The sequence below is a fragment of the Phaethon aethereus genome (assembly GCF_964289735.1).
Source record: "Phaethon aethereus genome assembly, chromosome: 1".
NCBI lineage: Eukaryota > Metazoa > Chordata > Aves > Phaethontiformes > Phaethontidae > Phaethon > Phaethon aethereus.
Window position 1 is genome coordinate 146,215,198 of NC_138575.1, and position 16,326 is coordinate 146,231,523.

At 41.1% G+C, this 16,326-nt stretch overlaps 1 protein-coding gene across 1 annotated transcript in view; it reads left to right on the top strand.

Annotated features, from left to right (window-relative positions):
• The window catches only part of OCA2 (OCA2 melanosomal transmembrane protein), a gene marked incomplete at both ends in the record, with an annotated part of 180,251 nt that overhangs the window by 13,715 nt on the left and 150,210 nt on the right, over window positions 1–16,326 (top strand). Inside the window, 4 exons of the mRNA XM_082004815.1 lie at window positions 10,167–10,265; window positions 10,849–11,037; window positions 14,610–14,667; window positions 15,563–15,635. Coding sequence (XP_081860941.1) covers window positions 10,167–10,265; window positions 10,849–11,037; window positions 14,610–14,667; window positions 15,563–15,635 — 419 coding nt within the window. The remainder of the gene's footprint in view (window positions 1–10,166; window positions 10,266–10,848; window positions 11,038–14,609; window positions 14,668–15,562; window positions 15,636–16,326) is intronic.

The window sequence follows — 16,326 nt, forward strand, 5'->3', positions numbered from 1 at the left end:
CTGATATAATTCGAGGTGGAATGCCATGACCAGTGATGTGGATTTACTCTGTATTGGAAGTTACTTTTTAGGAAGTTATAAGGAAACCCTGTTTGGAAGGACTTTTTGGTAGATCTTCGTATTTCTAATAAACAGTGAATAACTTTTTTAGTGAAGTTTTCTGTATGAAAAAGAGATTTCACCTAAGAGCAAACAAAATGTACATGAAAAAGGTATTTTCTGGTACACTGTAATATAGACTTTGTTTGTGTGAGGCGTGTACATTATTTAGTGAAGAAGTCTTTCTCTTATCTCAAAGTTAATCCTCCAGGTTCCTTGTATAGCCAACATGGAGACACGGAGGATGAAGATGATTTGAAGAGGTCTGTCTCTTGCCAGTGACTATAACTATCCTAGACCAGATTTCTAGATGGCAAAAGTTATATGAATAACCTCAGTGTCTTATGCTCAGTCAGAACCTGAAAAGGAGTTCTTAATACCTCCATTATAATTAAAATAACAACAAGAACAAAAAAATAGAATGGAAAGACTTCCATTATAGTGAAAAAATACCCATTATTTTATCAACTTAGTAGTGTTATTTCAATACATGATAGCTATAGCTCCCCCTACAAATTATTTATCTTAAAATTTTACTGCTGTTTCTTCTCTGTCCACTCTGAGTACTGTGTCTCATGCCCCAGCTTTGGAGCAAATTTTAGCATTTTTGCTGGGTCCAGTCCACTGAGATCAGGATCTACATAAAGGCCATATAAGTTGTCCTAGTTATATTGCGATACCTTACAAGAACCCGACTATTTACCAGATATGAAGGTTCTTGAACTTGCCTTGTTTCATTTTATTGTGACCAAAGGACAAAGTGCAAGTCCCAGGAAGCTTACAATAGTTGGGATCCATCATGGTTTTTTTTTGAAAACAAATTTGATGATAACTTAATTGCGGTGGCCTGTTGCTTGCCTTCACCTCCTCTCTCTAACATCTCTCCAGACACAGAAATCAGTCACGTTTTTTCATATTGTTAATGATCTTTTTTTGTAGATCTGTCTGGCTTTTTTTTTTTTTTTAACTCTAAGCAGTGCAGACGCTTTGTTTTTAGAGACTGTTAATTTTTTTCTTCAAAAGTTGCAGGTATGAATAATGTTATCTCCAAATTCTTGGAACTAAACGTATGGAACTACAATTTTTAAAGAAATGTTTAAAAAAGAAGAAAAATAGCTTCGTCATGACTTCATCTTTAAGTATAGCTCACTAATTACTCTTTTCAATCTCCAAAACTGGGGTGAGTGGCATAAGAGTATATTATAAGACTATGCAAGGCCAGAAGCACAATTAAGTGTGACAGCTTGTCAGTACATCGCTTGGATTAAGGAAAATTGCAGCAAAATAATCCCATTTCACCATTTTGGAGGAAAGTGTTCCCTTATCTGGGAAGTGGCCAATGGTCATCTTTTCATAGCGCTTCCTTTTCTTGGATCATCCTTAAATTCAGCTAGTCTGAAAGTGAATCTTCATACTTCAACATATGTTCCCCCAAACCTTTGAGAGTACAACATCATATCGCTGTATGGTCACATCATCCAGTTGTTTCTCAGACCTATCTTTCTGTTTGTGTTTCTGTCATCCAAGAGCCCCCTATTGCATCTTTAAAAGAGTCTGATCAGATACAAAGTTAAAGCAATAAGTTGTGACCACTTTCCTAACCTTTGAGATTCTTGGAATTGCCTCACAGACTACAAAAAAAGTGTGAACCAGCCTTTATTTGTCATAAATTCAGTTAACACCAGAGCTGATTAAGCTAAAAGCCCATCATGAATGCCAAAGAGAAATGCTGGCATTTAAAAGCCAAGGTTGCAGGATATGCTAAAGTATTACAAGTGCAGCCTTATATAGTGTTGCTGATAAATTGCTTCCTTATAGCAGATTCATTTTTCAGTGTGCCCCACGGCATTTGAGAGTAATACCTCTTAACAGGTTATCTGTGTAATCCATAGAGAAACTGGGGTTTTGGAATTTGGACCACTACCAATACCAGCTACTTCTGCCTATTTCGAATTTGCAGCTTGCTGGCAGTTGCCAACAGCTAAACTGTTTTGGCAGTACTTGCTCCTGAAATGTATTTTCTCCTTCAGACTGTCTGCAGTTTTTGCATGTTCTCTCCTGTAGCTTTCCAATTTTCTTTGCTGAAGCAGAAAATGGAGAGGAGGAAACAGCAGCTATGCCTTTTCAGTGCAACTTCTCAATCCTTCAAAGGGTAGACTTTTTGGACCTGCCCCATCACTGGGCCCTGCTGGATAGTCATGAAGATCTGAGCTGGCCTGGATCCCCATCCCTGTCCCATCCCTCTGCCCTCACTGGGTGTGTGGAACTGATTGGGGAGGTCATGGTCCCTGGTTGAGGAGGTCATGGCCCCGCCAGACCCATGGCCACCCTCTGCTCCTGGCTCCCTCCCACAGGGCAGCCGGACCTCATGGTGCCCTGACAGGGGAGTGGAAAATGTGTGGAGAACAGCTTAGTCCTCTTAGGTAGAGTCAGAGGAGCTTCAGGGCAGCTTAAGCATCAAGTACTTTCTTTTAGTTTCACCCACTGCAGTTAGGTCCTGGTCTGTTAACCACATCCCGATGTCTTCTTGGTGGAGACAGAGGCAGGCAAAGATTCCTGAGGAAAAGGAGTTACCAAGTCCTGGAGGTGTCTGAAAATTTCATTTTTCAGGGAATTACACTAACCCTACAAAACCTGATTTGATTTTAAAAAAAAAGAAACACCGGAAGCACTCTATTTTCCAAGCTATTTCTGAACTTAAAATTGCCCTACTTCTTAAAATAGCAGAAATGAAGGAGGAGCACAAATGAAGGAGGAGCGACTACCACAGGCTCTTGGAAGACATATTCACTCTCCAAATCCAGCAGAAGTGAATGAAGCAAGCACATTGTCTGTGCCCTATATAAGGAACAGTTTCTGTGGAAAAGCTCAGCACACGTTTCACTACATCTTTCTTAAGCATGTTCTTTATTTTCCTGGGGTCTTGGCAGACACTTCTCAATATGAGACCTGCCGGTTGGCTGTGCCTCTTGCCGTGTGTTGCTGTCAGGTAGCGCCAACACCGCAGTCCTCTGGGGAATCCTGTACAGTCCTGTCTAATAGAAAATTAGGAAAGTCAAAGAGAAAATGAGTCTGTATCGAGTAATGCTTTCATTGCTAAATTTTTCTGACATCTTAATGGTGCCTGCTTTTAAAGGGTCTAAGGGTTATTTGCTGATTTAGTTGAAGCTACATAAAGCAGTCATCAGAAAACCTCTGGAGCCTGTTTAGAGATGTGAGCTCTGGAGTCTTTGATCCCTCCCTTGACTCTTAGTATATCAGTTGACCGTACTTCATTTGTGATGGGTAGTCATAACAATTCCCCCATGATGTGCTACCACTGAAGAGAAAACATGATGGAGGGTTGTGTCTCTGTGTGGGCATATGTGTCATAATGTTGATGGATGTATGTATATAGCTGCTTAGTACACAGTAAGTGTTTAAAAGCTAAAGGCTATGATGTTGGTCAGCACAGTTTGTGCCATGTAGTCCAAAAATGGACCTTATCAGAGACTGACAAATTCCAAATCTGGTGGAAGAATATGTTTCAAGTGCGGTCAAAAACTGGTGTGGGTTTTTGTGTTTTTTTTTTTTTTCCTTTGGTTGCTTTTTCGTAAAAGCCTCTGTTTTTCAATTTATTTCTGGATTGTGCTTGTTTATGGTTATGATAAGAGTAATTAGTTCGGTACATATGATTTGTATAAATATTCTCTATTCAGGGAAGGTGATGCTTCTGAAATTAGGCTTTGGCCTATTAGAATGTAGAAATGATAAATTAAAGTCTTACTGTTGTTACTAGTCTCCTGTATGATTAATTATCTCTCATATTCCTACTCTGGCCTTTCTCCTCCTCTAGGAAACTTTGCTTAAATTTTTGTTGCAATTGTTCTAATTTCTTAGCACAGTAGTATTCTTGGACTTTTGCTTAAGAGGCAACCTCAGACTTATAATGATTTTAGTGATTACTAATTCAGGGAAGCATGCTAACTTTTTTTTCCTGTAGAGATTCTGCTTTTAATTTTTTAAAAATTTTTTTATACAGTGAAATTTCCAGTAAGTTATGTTCAAAACTCTTGATGTTCTTGCATAGTACGTATGCTCCAATATCTACCTCTTCTTCAATTGTGACCAAATCCTTCCTGTAGAAGTGGGAATTATTTCTTTACGTTGTCATAAAAATAGCTCTTTTACTGATAGTTGCATGCACGACATAGCATATGGCAGATGAAACATTATATTAGCTCATGTTTAAAATGTATGTTTTTTATTATAGGGAGTGAAAAAAGTCATTGCGTAGCATGATTAATCTTTTCAACACAAGGCTAAATAATAGATTCCAGCCAAAACTAGTGATTATTTCAAGTGTTTGCCAGCTAACTAGGATGAGTGCTGTCTTTTCCTTTCTCAGGTTCTTGTAGGATGCTTACCCTGCTGTATTGTATTTGGGATTAAAATGTTGCTTATTGCTGAACGACAGTTCCTACCACAAAGTCTTCCTTTTCCTTTTGTTTAAAGTGGCATGTGTAAACGCATTAGGAAATGTCTGAAAATGGGGGGGGGGACGACACACAGGTCTGATGCTCAATGGCAGGAATTGAGTTCTCTCTTTGGACTTGCAGGTGATAACTACCAAAGTCCCCTGAAGACTTTGGAAGTTATCACCTGCAGGTAGTGGGAAGCAGTGGTGTGTTGTAAGTGGAACCTGCAGCACTCTTCAGCCACCGACTCTGAATAACGTCCGAGGAGTCATCAGCCCATCAGTGGGAGCAACTAGAACCTCCCACATCCTTTCTTTTCTTCTCCTGCTCTCCATGTACCTCTCCACGTGGCCAGGAGGGCAGGGGGAGCCTGCTTCTCCTTAAACTGCTCAAATAAGTGTAGAAGATGTGGTCATATCTCTGCTGTACAGCTCTAGAGAAGTACAAATTGCCACCAAAAGAGTGTGAACCTTGCTCGTACATGGGAGCAGTGGCACAGCCACTGGTTGTGGGGGTTTCTACAATAGATGCCGGGGAGTTGCATTTGGACCCTCATATTTTTTAATCCTGTGGGTGAGATTCTTCTCCAGCTGCTGTCAGGAAACTGGAGCTTCATCTGTGGACACCTCCATGACTTGGCAGGACCTGCTGTATCATCTGGGGTGTAGACAACTCTCCTAGGACGCTGGTTCCTCTTTTGAGTTACTATGGAGGCAGTCAGAAATTATAATTGCTTGAAAGATTAGCGATGGGAATGTATGACTTTGACTGGAAGTAACTAGCTCAGAAAACATACTTCCTCCGCACAAACCTTTACTCCTACAGAGAAAGCCAAAATCTGTATATACGACTGTCACAGCAGCAGCCAAGTGGTTAAGAACACAGTCTGCTCTTTGAAAGGTTTCTCTTAATTAAAAAAAACATGCCCAACTGTAGCAAATGTGAGAATGAATGTGGCCACAGCTGTGGCTGTACAGGAGGCAGGACATGCTCTTTCTGATGTTAATTCTACATGGATTTTTCCTTACGAGTGATGCTGTGTAAGTCTTTGAAGAAGTCCTTGTCAAACACTTTTTTCCATAGATTTTGGTTTTAGGTTTCTCCCATCACTTTTGAATGAAAGGGAAATGACAATGTTGATTTTTTCTGTGAACATCTATGTGCATATCTACATATAAATGTATACATTTGTAAACATAATTATTTCATGTCTCTTCTCATATTTGATGTATAAAATACTAATGATTTTTGACTCTGAACCATGAGAGAAGAGTGGACACAACCGGTGTTGAGCTTCCCAGCTCCTCACCTGCACAGAGTATAAACCCAGAGCAGTCTTCGCAGTCTATGAACAGGTCTGTCCACAGTGGGCTAACGAGCTGACCTGGTGGTTAGCTCCTTGGTAATGTTGCTGAAGTAGAGATAGATGGCACTTCATTCTAGCATGTAGGTATAACCAAAGTTTCTAGCTCTTTTGATTGTGAAGAAACATTCGAAGTATAAATTGATCCTAGGTTTTGAAATGTGTCACACTGATTTCTTTCCTTTTATAGTGTCACAATTGCCAGCCACTTGCAGGGTTGAGCAGCACGAAGAATGATGCTAAGAGGGTTTTGAGCACTACAGACTCGCGCCTCTAATAGTAGAGGGTCTGTGGGCCTTCCTAAGTTTTGCTTGCAGATGATCTCTGTTATCATTTGATGAAGTGGGTGACTAAATCGCACCAAAAGTGTCTCTGCAGAAGTATGAGATGCACAGAGGGGCTTGCATTAGGCTCCCCATTCAGCGATGACTTTCATTTTTATAATCCGTGCTATTTCTTCATGATATTTTTTCAACCTTCCTTTCTAGAGCTTTCAGCCTTCAAGATTCTTTTATGCCCTAATTAGCTTTATTGTTTATATTACTCTCATTCTCTAATTAGAGTAATCACATCACGGGGGAGTTGAGGCTCTTCTGCTTTTTCTCTAATTATTTTTCTTTTGTCAAGCCTGGCTGTTTCCTGCTGCTTATTCTTGTCCATGTGTTTTTACTCTCTGTAAATTGATGTCGTCATGTACTAATTGTTTTCACTTTAACCAAAGACCTTTTCCATTTTTACTGTATTGACCATTCTTGGCAATCTGTGAAGCCTGCAGTTCCATTTAAAAGCGGCAAGACCTATACCAGCAAGTGGGGATAAACAAATATGAGAAAGAAAGTGAAGGTGATGTCTTTAACTAGCCTTCTGGATTCCTCACCTCAAGTTCTGTCCTTTAAACCACCTTCCCCCAAATCTTTATCCTCTGTCGCAGTAGTTACTTTGCCTTTCAGCACTCTGCATACTGGTCACTCACAGTAGTGGTGAAGACTTGCTGAGGTGGAGGATTGTCAGTAGATACACGCATGCCTACGTAACGTAAAGCAGTGTTGGTATCAACCTCTAACAATTAGAAGAAAATGGAAGTTTTTGTAGAAAGTCTTCTTGTTACTAATCTCAGATTTTGCACATGTCCTAGGAGGAAAAGAAGTAAAGTAAGTGTGGAAAGGCTAATGGTATGCGCAATGTGAGTTTAGCTCAGAACAGCATATAGTATATATTATTTGTAGCCTTTTTTGTGAAACAAGTGGCACAATTTTGTTTAAAAGCAGAAACAGCTAATCAGTCTTTGCATGAGTTAAAATTTCTGAATGGACAAGATCAAGGTTCACCATCACAATTCTTATTAACATTATCACCTTTGGATGCAAACTTTGAATGTACTGGGATGCCAGGATTAGCCAGGAGCATATTAGTAATGCTTGGTGAGCACACATTTAAAGTCCTGATAGTGTTCTTGCTACCCTTATGGAGTCCATTTTGTAAAAGCTCGTGGTGGGTTGACCCAGGTGCCCACCAAAGCTGCTCTGTCACTGCTCTCCTCAGCTGGGCAGGGGAGAGAAAATGTAACAAAAAGCTTGGGTGTCAAGATAAGAATAGGGAGAGATCACTCAGCAATTACTGTCATGGGCAAAACAGACTCAGCTTGGGGAAATTAATTTCATTTATTGCCAAACAAAATCAGAGTAGGTAATGAGAAGTAGGGTAAAACAGAGTAGGGTAATGAGAACTAAAACCAAATCTTAAAACACCTCCCCGCCCCGCCCCTTCTTTCTTCCTGGGCTCAACTTTATTCCAAATTTTCTCTACCTTCTCCCCCACCAGTGGCGCAGAGGGATGGGGAATGGGGGTTGTGGTCAGGTCATCACATGTCGTCTCTGCCGTTCCTTCCTTCTCAGGGGGAGGACTCCTCACACCCTTCCCCTGCTCCAGCCTGGGGCCCCTCCCACAGGAGACAGTCCTCCATGAACTTCTCCCACGCGGATCCTTCCCACGGGCTGCAGTTCTTCATGAACTGCCCCAGCCTGGGTCCCCCCACGGGTGCCGTCCTTCAGGAACAGATGGCTACAGCTTGGGTCCCCCACGGGGTCACAAGTCCTGCCAGCAACCCTGCTCCAGCCTGGGCTCCTCTCCCCACGGGGCCACAGGCCCTGCCAGGAGCCGGCTCCAGCGTGGGCTGCCCACGGGGTCACGGCCTCCTTTGGGCATCCCCCTGCTCCGGCGTGGGGCTCTCCCTGGGTGCAGGTGGAGATCTGCTCCCCCGGGTAGAGATCTGCTCCCCTGTGGAGCTCCATGGCTGCAGGGGCACAGCCGGCCTCACCGTGGGCTTCCCCAGGGGCTGCCGGGGAACCTCTGCTCCGGCGCCTGGAGCCCCTCCTGCCCCTCCTGCTCTGACCTGGGGGCTGCAGGGCTGTTCCTCTCACACATTCTCACTCCTCTCTTCCGCTGCAAATTGCTGCTTGTGGTGCGTGTCCCCCGCCCCGTTCTTAACTCCGCTACCCTAGAGGTGCTGCCACCATCGCTGATGGGCTCGGCCTTGACCAGCGGCGAGTCCATTTTGGGAGCTGGCTGGCACTGGCTCTGTCGGACACAGGGGAAGCTTCTGGCAGCTCCTCACAGAAGCCACCCCTGTAAGCCACCCCCCCAAACCTGGCCATGCAAACCCAGTACAAAGCTCTAGGTAATCTTTTACATCTAAGGCCATGATAAGATTAGAACAGCACTTGCTTCAAAATACCAGTTTCTCCACTTAAACCTTTCGTGTGAATGGCATTTTCCTATTTAAAAAAGGAAGCACTTCGATAGCTTCAGCGTGACGAAGCGTCGCAGACGAAGCGTCGGTGCAGCGTAGCACCTGAATTGCAACCTGCCCAACGTTTGACCTGAGGTACTGGAGAGCTCAGTCCCTCTAACTCACCCAGTCTCCTCCGTTGAGATGGCGAACACAGTGCTTGCAGCAGAGTTTGAACGAGCGTTGTGGCCACTCAAGGCTGAAACAACCATATCCAGTTGCTCCACGCCTAGCATGGCCTCTGAGGCAAGCTGAAGCATTAACTGGAGGTTTTAATTTTACAAAGTCTGAGTTCATGCATACCTATACGCATTGCAAGAAGTGCCACTGTCTTCCAGTGTGTTACAAAGTTAAAGACACAGATCCTTCTTTTTGGACTGGCCTTATATTTAGACTATTGAATTACCAGTCACCTTTGTATATTTATTTAGTTGTCTATGTTTTTATAATTTCTTTCCCCTCACAGTCCAGCAATATCAGAAGGTATTTTAGGCTTCCTCTAAGCATCCCTGGGAGTAACGAGACCTGCGTATTGACTGGAGGTCTAGCAGATTTCTTTGGGACTTTCTGGTGGTGGGCGGCTGCAGTTTTGAATGGAGTAAATCTGAGTGCGTCTGAATAATGGTGGTTTTGATGGGAAATGTCTCCGGAAGGGCCAGGTCTTGAAAAGTGTTCTAAAATGGCTCAGTTATTTAATACTTCCCAGAAGCCTGCCCCAAAGCCAGACCCCTGTGATTGTGCTTGATTCTTTTCAGATGTTTCTTAAGCTTTGGGATTTATATTTTAGGAAAAGTCTTCTTAACAATGCTCAGCTGCAACATGGCTAGAAGTAGCTTACTGTCTGTTAATTATCTGCAGCACCAGGACTAAGACTTGGCAGAAACTGTATTGAAGGAATTGTGCTGCAGGAATGAAGTACTTGTACTTCAGATAAAGCTTTATTCCCTAATATGAAGGATGCTGATGTTGCTGTAGAGATTAGTAGGTTTCTGGTGATCCATGTATCAAATGACACTTACAGGACAGAAATTATTTTATTATTTTATGTTTTATGAAGTATTAATGTGAATTTATATGGATATATGTAATTATTTACATTAAGAATGTTGCTTCACTGATATTACAATGCAGTTGTTCCACTGTAAGTTTAGGTGTCTAAAATATAAGCATGTGAGTTAGATGTCTGTTGCTCTTCTGGTGTTCAGAGGGACTTTAATTGACTATTTCAGATGCTGCTTTTAGAATAAGTAAATTTCTCTTGTTTTATGCAGTAGAGTCCCCCATGACTATAAGGAAGTAACTACCATGACTGGTTCAAACTTAATGAAAACCTTAATTTGGGTGAACACCGTTCTTAAAGAATATTTAACTAGTCAGATGTACTTGTAGCAAAATATTCTGTAGAACTGTAGTGACTCCTTGCACTGCAGACTTACTGGGGTTTTTTTTCCCTCCAAAGATATCACTTCAATTTTTCCAAATTATTCAGCTCAAGGTCAAAAAACACTGGCTTTACAGAGAAGACACCACTACTGAAGGTTTCCTCAGAGGAAAATGGGTGAGTTACTTTCATTTTACTAGAAATATATATTTTTTTTAAGTTCCTTTCTATTTAATTGTGCATGGTTCATTCTTATATCCTGACACCAAACCTGCTGGGAAATAAAGTGAATGCCAGGGGTTGTGAGCAGAGAATTAATCTGGAGGAACTTGAGTGGAAAGAAGGGGGTGTAAATGGGGAAGGGAAGGATGTAAGGTCTGAGGTCAGGGTGATTAGATAGCCCTAAGGATAGGTAACTGCGGATTGTGTGCTCCTGTTTCCTCAATGTGATGTTACATCAGGTGCACTGAAAGACACAGCAGTTTACACACCAAATCCTGAGGTACATCCACCTGGTACATCAGAGGGCTGGTTCTCCCAGGTGCTCCTAAACGTCCTGGGGTCTTTGTTCTTGCTCTGCAGTCTACCCAGCTGGGTCACCAGGGGGAGCTCAGTCTGTACTGAATAAATCTCTTTCTATTAATTTCTCCATTAAAATCTCTCACAGTGAACCTAAGGATATGCAAGGTCAGCTGCATCTACTACCTGGTGAAATAAACCACTGTTTTGTTTTATTATGTTCACTGAAAATGTGTGACAGGTTGCAGTGCATGGCTCTTCATAATCCAGATTTTACCACAGATGACGATTCATGGGACAACAGTTCTGCAGAGTTTGAGCAAAGATTTCAACTGGGAACTGAAATGACAAGTTTGTCCAGATCTGCTTCTTCTGAGAAATATGAAATCTTGGACAGCCTTCATGTCAAGTTCAATTTAACAAAGATGAGGTCTGAATTCAAACATTAATTTATTTCTTTTTCCATTTTTTTTTTTTAAATTTCTTCAGGGATTAATTTTTAAGTATAGATGTCTAGAAAATGATTTATTTTCTGCAAATGAATAAAATTACACTCCATATTTGGGACATATCTTGCCATTGATACTTTATAAATAAACACTGGTGAAATTGATTACAGCCTCTACCCAATGATCAATAGCCCCTTGTTCTTAGAAGCATCAATCATAGCACCTATTCTAAATTTATAATTAAATACTTCCTATAGAGCTTTTAACATTTCTTTGAAACCATTTCTTAATGCCCCTTGGTTGATTCCACATCTTTATTCTTCAGTGTTTTGTTGCTTTTATGAAATACTTCACTTTAATTAAAATATGTATCTAACAGGAATTTCTGTATCTATCTACCACAAATTTCTGTACTCATTATGGTAGCTTTTCCATATACAAAATGCCAAATCTAACTAAGCATTTTTCTATTTTTAAGTGCGTTAATATATTTCACTCTTTACCTCAAAGTACTCTTTTACCTCATTTACACATGGAGGAAGTTGAATCTGTTAATATATTAAAAGATACCAATATGATAAGTTCAAATTTTCTCAGATATTTTTGCCTGGGATTTAACTAGTAAACGCTTTAATCTTTGGATACTAATTCTCTCTGCTCCTTCAAGAGATTCAACACTTTTTACTAGTTTGGTTTGTCTTCTGCAAATAGCTCTGCAGGTTTGCATGGAGCCTAGCACTGCATGTCCGCATCTCTGTGTTGATCTGCAGAACCTTTCCGAGGAGATATCCATGCATCTTTTCCCAATCTGTATGTTGTCTTAGCTCATCACTTCACAGTTGTTTTCCTCCTTTCATTGTGCATATGGTGTTGTGTGGGGTGCCGCTCTCCTGCACTGCTGCTGAACAAATAGAGCAGGGGAATTTCAATGGCTGCAATTAGTGCAATATAAGCAGATGTGAAGAAGTTTGGCAGGCATCTGTCTTCATGCTTGTGGTAGCTTTCCTCGGTATTTGATGGAACAAAGGCATTGAGCAGGAATGTAGAAACCATTGTTTCTAGTACAGTGTAGGATTATAATCTGGGGAGCAGCACATTTTTCTGGCAGAACTTCCTGTAAAATACTTCCATTGCTATAGTGCCGGCTGTACATATGGGGCCAGTAAATCAAGATAACTCGTAAATCAAGATAACTCTGCTGAGATAATAAATGGAGCTAAACTGCCTGACACCACACGCAGATCAGACCAAGAATCATTTGGTTTAGAACAGGGGTGACTTCATTTCCAACTGAAGTGAAATAGTATTATGCTGGAAGCATATATCGGCATGGGATTTGCCATAGGGTTTGTACTTGCATCACTGTGCCAGATTAGGACTGTAGGAAGAGACAGATTGTGAACCATGGGCGAGTCAAAGGCTGATCACTTCTCAACTGTAAGCTGTTAAAAACGCTGCTTCCCTAGTACAAAATACCATGAAAACAAACAGATGGAAGGAAAGGAGCCTTCTAAATTCTACATTTAATAAAATAACCATTTCCAAAAGCTTTTATATTATATCTTGCCAGGTCCTTTAGATGAATTTCTGTTATTTGCAGACAAGTGGTTATGAATTTATAAAGGCTTAATTAATGTTTTTTGATTTCTCTTATGTCTTAAAATCGAGTTATTGCTGTTTCTTGTTTCAATAATAATTTGAAATATTATTATTATTAGAAATGACAATTTCAAAGTACAAACAGAAAATATCAAGTACATTAAAACGGAACCAATTTGGACTGGGCTTTAGTAATTCATAACATAATAAATTCTCAAAAATACCAGAACAGAACTGTAATGTAGAGACTGGGAACAATAGACAAGCAGGATAGATGATGCATGACTAAGCTGGCACTAGGTATTTTCCATAAATCACACGGTACCAAAAGATGTTATCAGTTATAAAGTGCTGATAATGGCTTTTGCTGTCATTCCTCTCTTTTCAAGCCTCTATTATCGTCTTCCCCCTCCCTGCCACCTTGTTTTTCAGTAGAGCAGGGCTACCTGGCATTTCTGGAAGAAGCCACCTAACTGGCTTCCTTCCCCTCTTCCTCTGCATTCTCTAGATTTGTATGCTGTGCAAAGTTTGTGTAAACGTGCTACCACTTGTTTTTCATAGGATATTGTAGCCCCTTTGTACCAGTTTGTCTGTGGCAACATATTTTTGTTAGCTGCCTTTTTTTTTTTTTTTTTGGCTGCCTGTTTGGAGAATTCTAAAGAGTAAGAGGTCTTTGGAAAACAATGTTTTGTTTTTCAAAAATAGGTCTCCAGTCACTTATGTTGCTTTCAGTCAATGAACTTGATTTAGGGACTTATTTCCACTGTGATTAAAATTATTTCTGACTCTCTTCAGACTCCTCTGCTTTAATATTTTGTTCTGTAGCATCTGTCAATGCAGCTATTTATTGCAGTTCCCTTCTCAACTAATTATCCTAGTAACTTGAAATGTTTTCCTTCTTGCTTGTCATTAGGCTTAAATCAAACCTTACATTTGTCATTCTGTCAGAAAAGCCGTTTGAATGTTTACTTTTGAAAAAATGGAATAAGAACATCAATGTCTTTGATTTAATGAAAAGATGTAATAAGGGCAAATCACCAAAAAGAGTTCTGTAAGTTAAGATAGCTGTGTAACATACTGATGGGCAGCCAGAAAATAATTAGTTAAGAGTTGGTTCTATGGTAAGATTAAAAAAATGGTAATTTAAAAGTGCTAAATCTCAAGTTTTCTTACTTGAGAGCATGCATTTTCAACATCTACATTTTAATTTAGAGTTATTCTTGCATAACTCAGTAGTAAGCTCTGACACTTCAGAAGATTTGGTGGCATCACATCTCCAGATTTGGGCATTCCTTCAAAGGGCACAGATGTGCTATGGAAAACATGTCTAGTTTTGCTAGTTGTTTTATCTGGAGATGCTCATGAAGTATATTTGGTTTAAAGAGACATTATTAAAACCCAGAGATTCTTAAAGCTTGTTCTCATCTCAAAACTGCCTTTTCCCAATACCTTTCAGGATGTATATTAGAAATCCAGTTTTGAGGAAGTCATTCATTGGCACCACCCCTCTATGCAACAAGCTGTGCTTTCTGCTCGGCCATGCCACATCCCTGCAGTGGCAAGGCTCCTTTGGCTCCCTGGGAGAGACCAGGGCAAGTTGATGGGGCTTTGGGTCTGCCGGGGGCCTGCAGTAGCAGTGGAGAAGTGGCTCCAGGTCCCAGCCACCAGCTCATGCTGCAGCCTTCCCTCGGCTTTCCCAAGGGGTAAAACCTCCTTCCCATGCAATGAGACCCAGCTGGCAGCAGACCTGGGGCAGGAGCCCTTACAGTCACCGAGGCTTCCCAAGTTCCCAAGCCCCTGCTGACCCTGCATTGTGGTGTCCATACTCTGATGTGATATATTATCACCCATAAGTGCTTACCATGATGCTTCTGAAATGTCAGAGCTATTAAGAGAACAGAAAAGATTTGTTTTAAACTAGCCATCCAGTAAATACATGTTTCTTACATTTCAGATGCTGTCTAAAATTCCTAAAAGTTTCAGGCCTTTTTATCTTTGTAGTTGTCTGCTCTGTAAGTATTGAATTTGCAATCTTCCCCCGGCTCCCATTTCCTTAGAATTTGTTCAAAATAAGGTGTGATATTTGGTCTTAGCTAATAAAAAATGTCTCGAGAGTGGGGGCAAGGTGGCAAAAAATGAAAATATTATGCAGGGCTTCATGCCTAATCAGACCACTGTTTGGTGCACTAACCACCATCCTGGACAATATGGTAGGGTAAGGAGTTGAGTTTGAGGAGGCAGCTTAAACTCAGATTTGTATGTCCTTTACAGTTGCTTGTTGAATTTAGGATGGGTCATTAGATACTGGCTAACATTTGAGGAATGTTCATAGGAAAAGCCGTGCTGGGGAGGATGCACCAGCAATGGCAGCACTCCATGGTGTGAAAGGCAGAAGGCCACGGGGACGTAGGCAGCGGCCTACTGGGGCTGCCGGAGTACTGCCCTCTCCTCCAAAATCTTCAAAATCAGCAAGATCTTAGACTGCAAAACTTGAGAAACATTTCAAAAAGCTGGAGTTTATCCTTTTAACTGCTATGAGGAACTCTTCTTTGGCTAGCAGGGCTTCTGTATCAAAGACAAAATAGATGACACTCTGTATTTCCTCAGATGTGGATGTTGCTTTCTAGATAGAGCCTTAAGATACAACTTTGTCCTAAGAGACACTTGGATAAAATACATCGAATATGAGACTTTGGCAATAAGTTTATAGAAGGAATATTACTCATCCTTGTTAAGTATCCCAGGGCTGCTTTTCAGCTGTGGTGGAAACATACCTGAAAATACTGAAAGCAATATTACAATTTAATGTACAGTTTGAAAGAGTCTTGTTTAAGTATTTGAGATAGGCTCAACAGGTATTTTTTCAGTTTTTGTGTTATAATGAATGTTTTTTTATCCTTGCCCTAGATTTTATTTGGCATTTATCCAGATCAAGGTGTGTCCTGGCAGATGTTGGCTGTATCACCTCTGGAAAGTTTCTGTATCCTTTTTTCACTGAAAAAACCCCAAAACAAACCACCAACCCCAGACTGAAGTTTCATTGATAAACTGGTTGAATGGATGGGTGTTTTCTGTCTTATATCCTGAGAGGACTGGGTGCCCTCAGAGCCTTAGACTTGTCCTTTGGCAGAGGCCACAGTCGTGCTCCCTATCCAAGTCGTACTGAATGGCACCTGTCTGGGGTGCCTTGTGGTGCCCATCCAGTCCTTGTGTCCAGCCTCTGCATGAAGCCAAGAGTGTGCAACTGGGCTGCAGACCCAGTGGGATCAAGGCCCAGCAAATCCCTGGGACCATAGCTAGGACGTGCGCCTGGCTGCAGCAACTGCACCCCAGAGCACAGATGTATACTGTCATCTGTAACATATCTGTAGTGTGTACTTGGGCCATGATGTTACCCAGTGAACTCCTTCAAAAGCAGGAAACCTTCATGGATACGTTTCCAGAATAGCTTAGTCCAGCCTTATGTATAGATTTGTAGATGTGTAGATATTTTTTAGTGGAGGTGTGGATTCCTTTACAAATTTTCCATGTAAAATTGCTCAATAATGAATTTAAGTCCACAGGTTGCCAAGAAACTGTTCACAAGAATAAACAATAGAATAACCCCCCCAAAAAAAGATTCATCACAGGTGAATGCAGACCTGAATGTGAAAAGTCTTTGAGGGATGAAC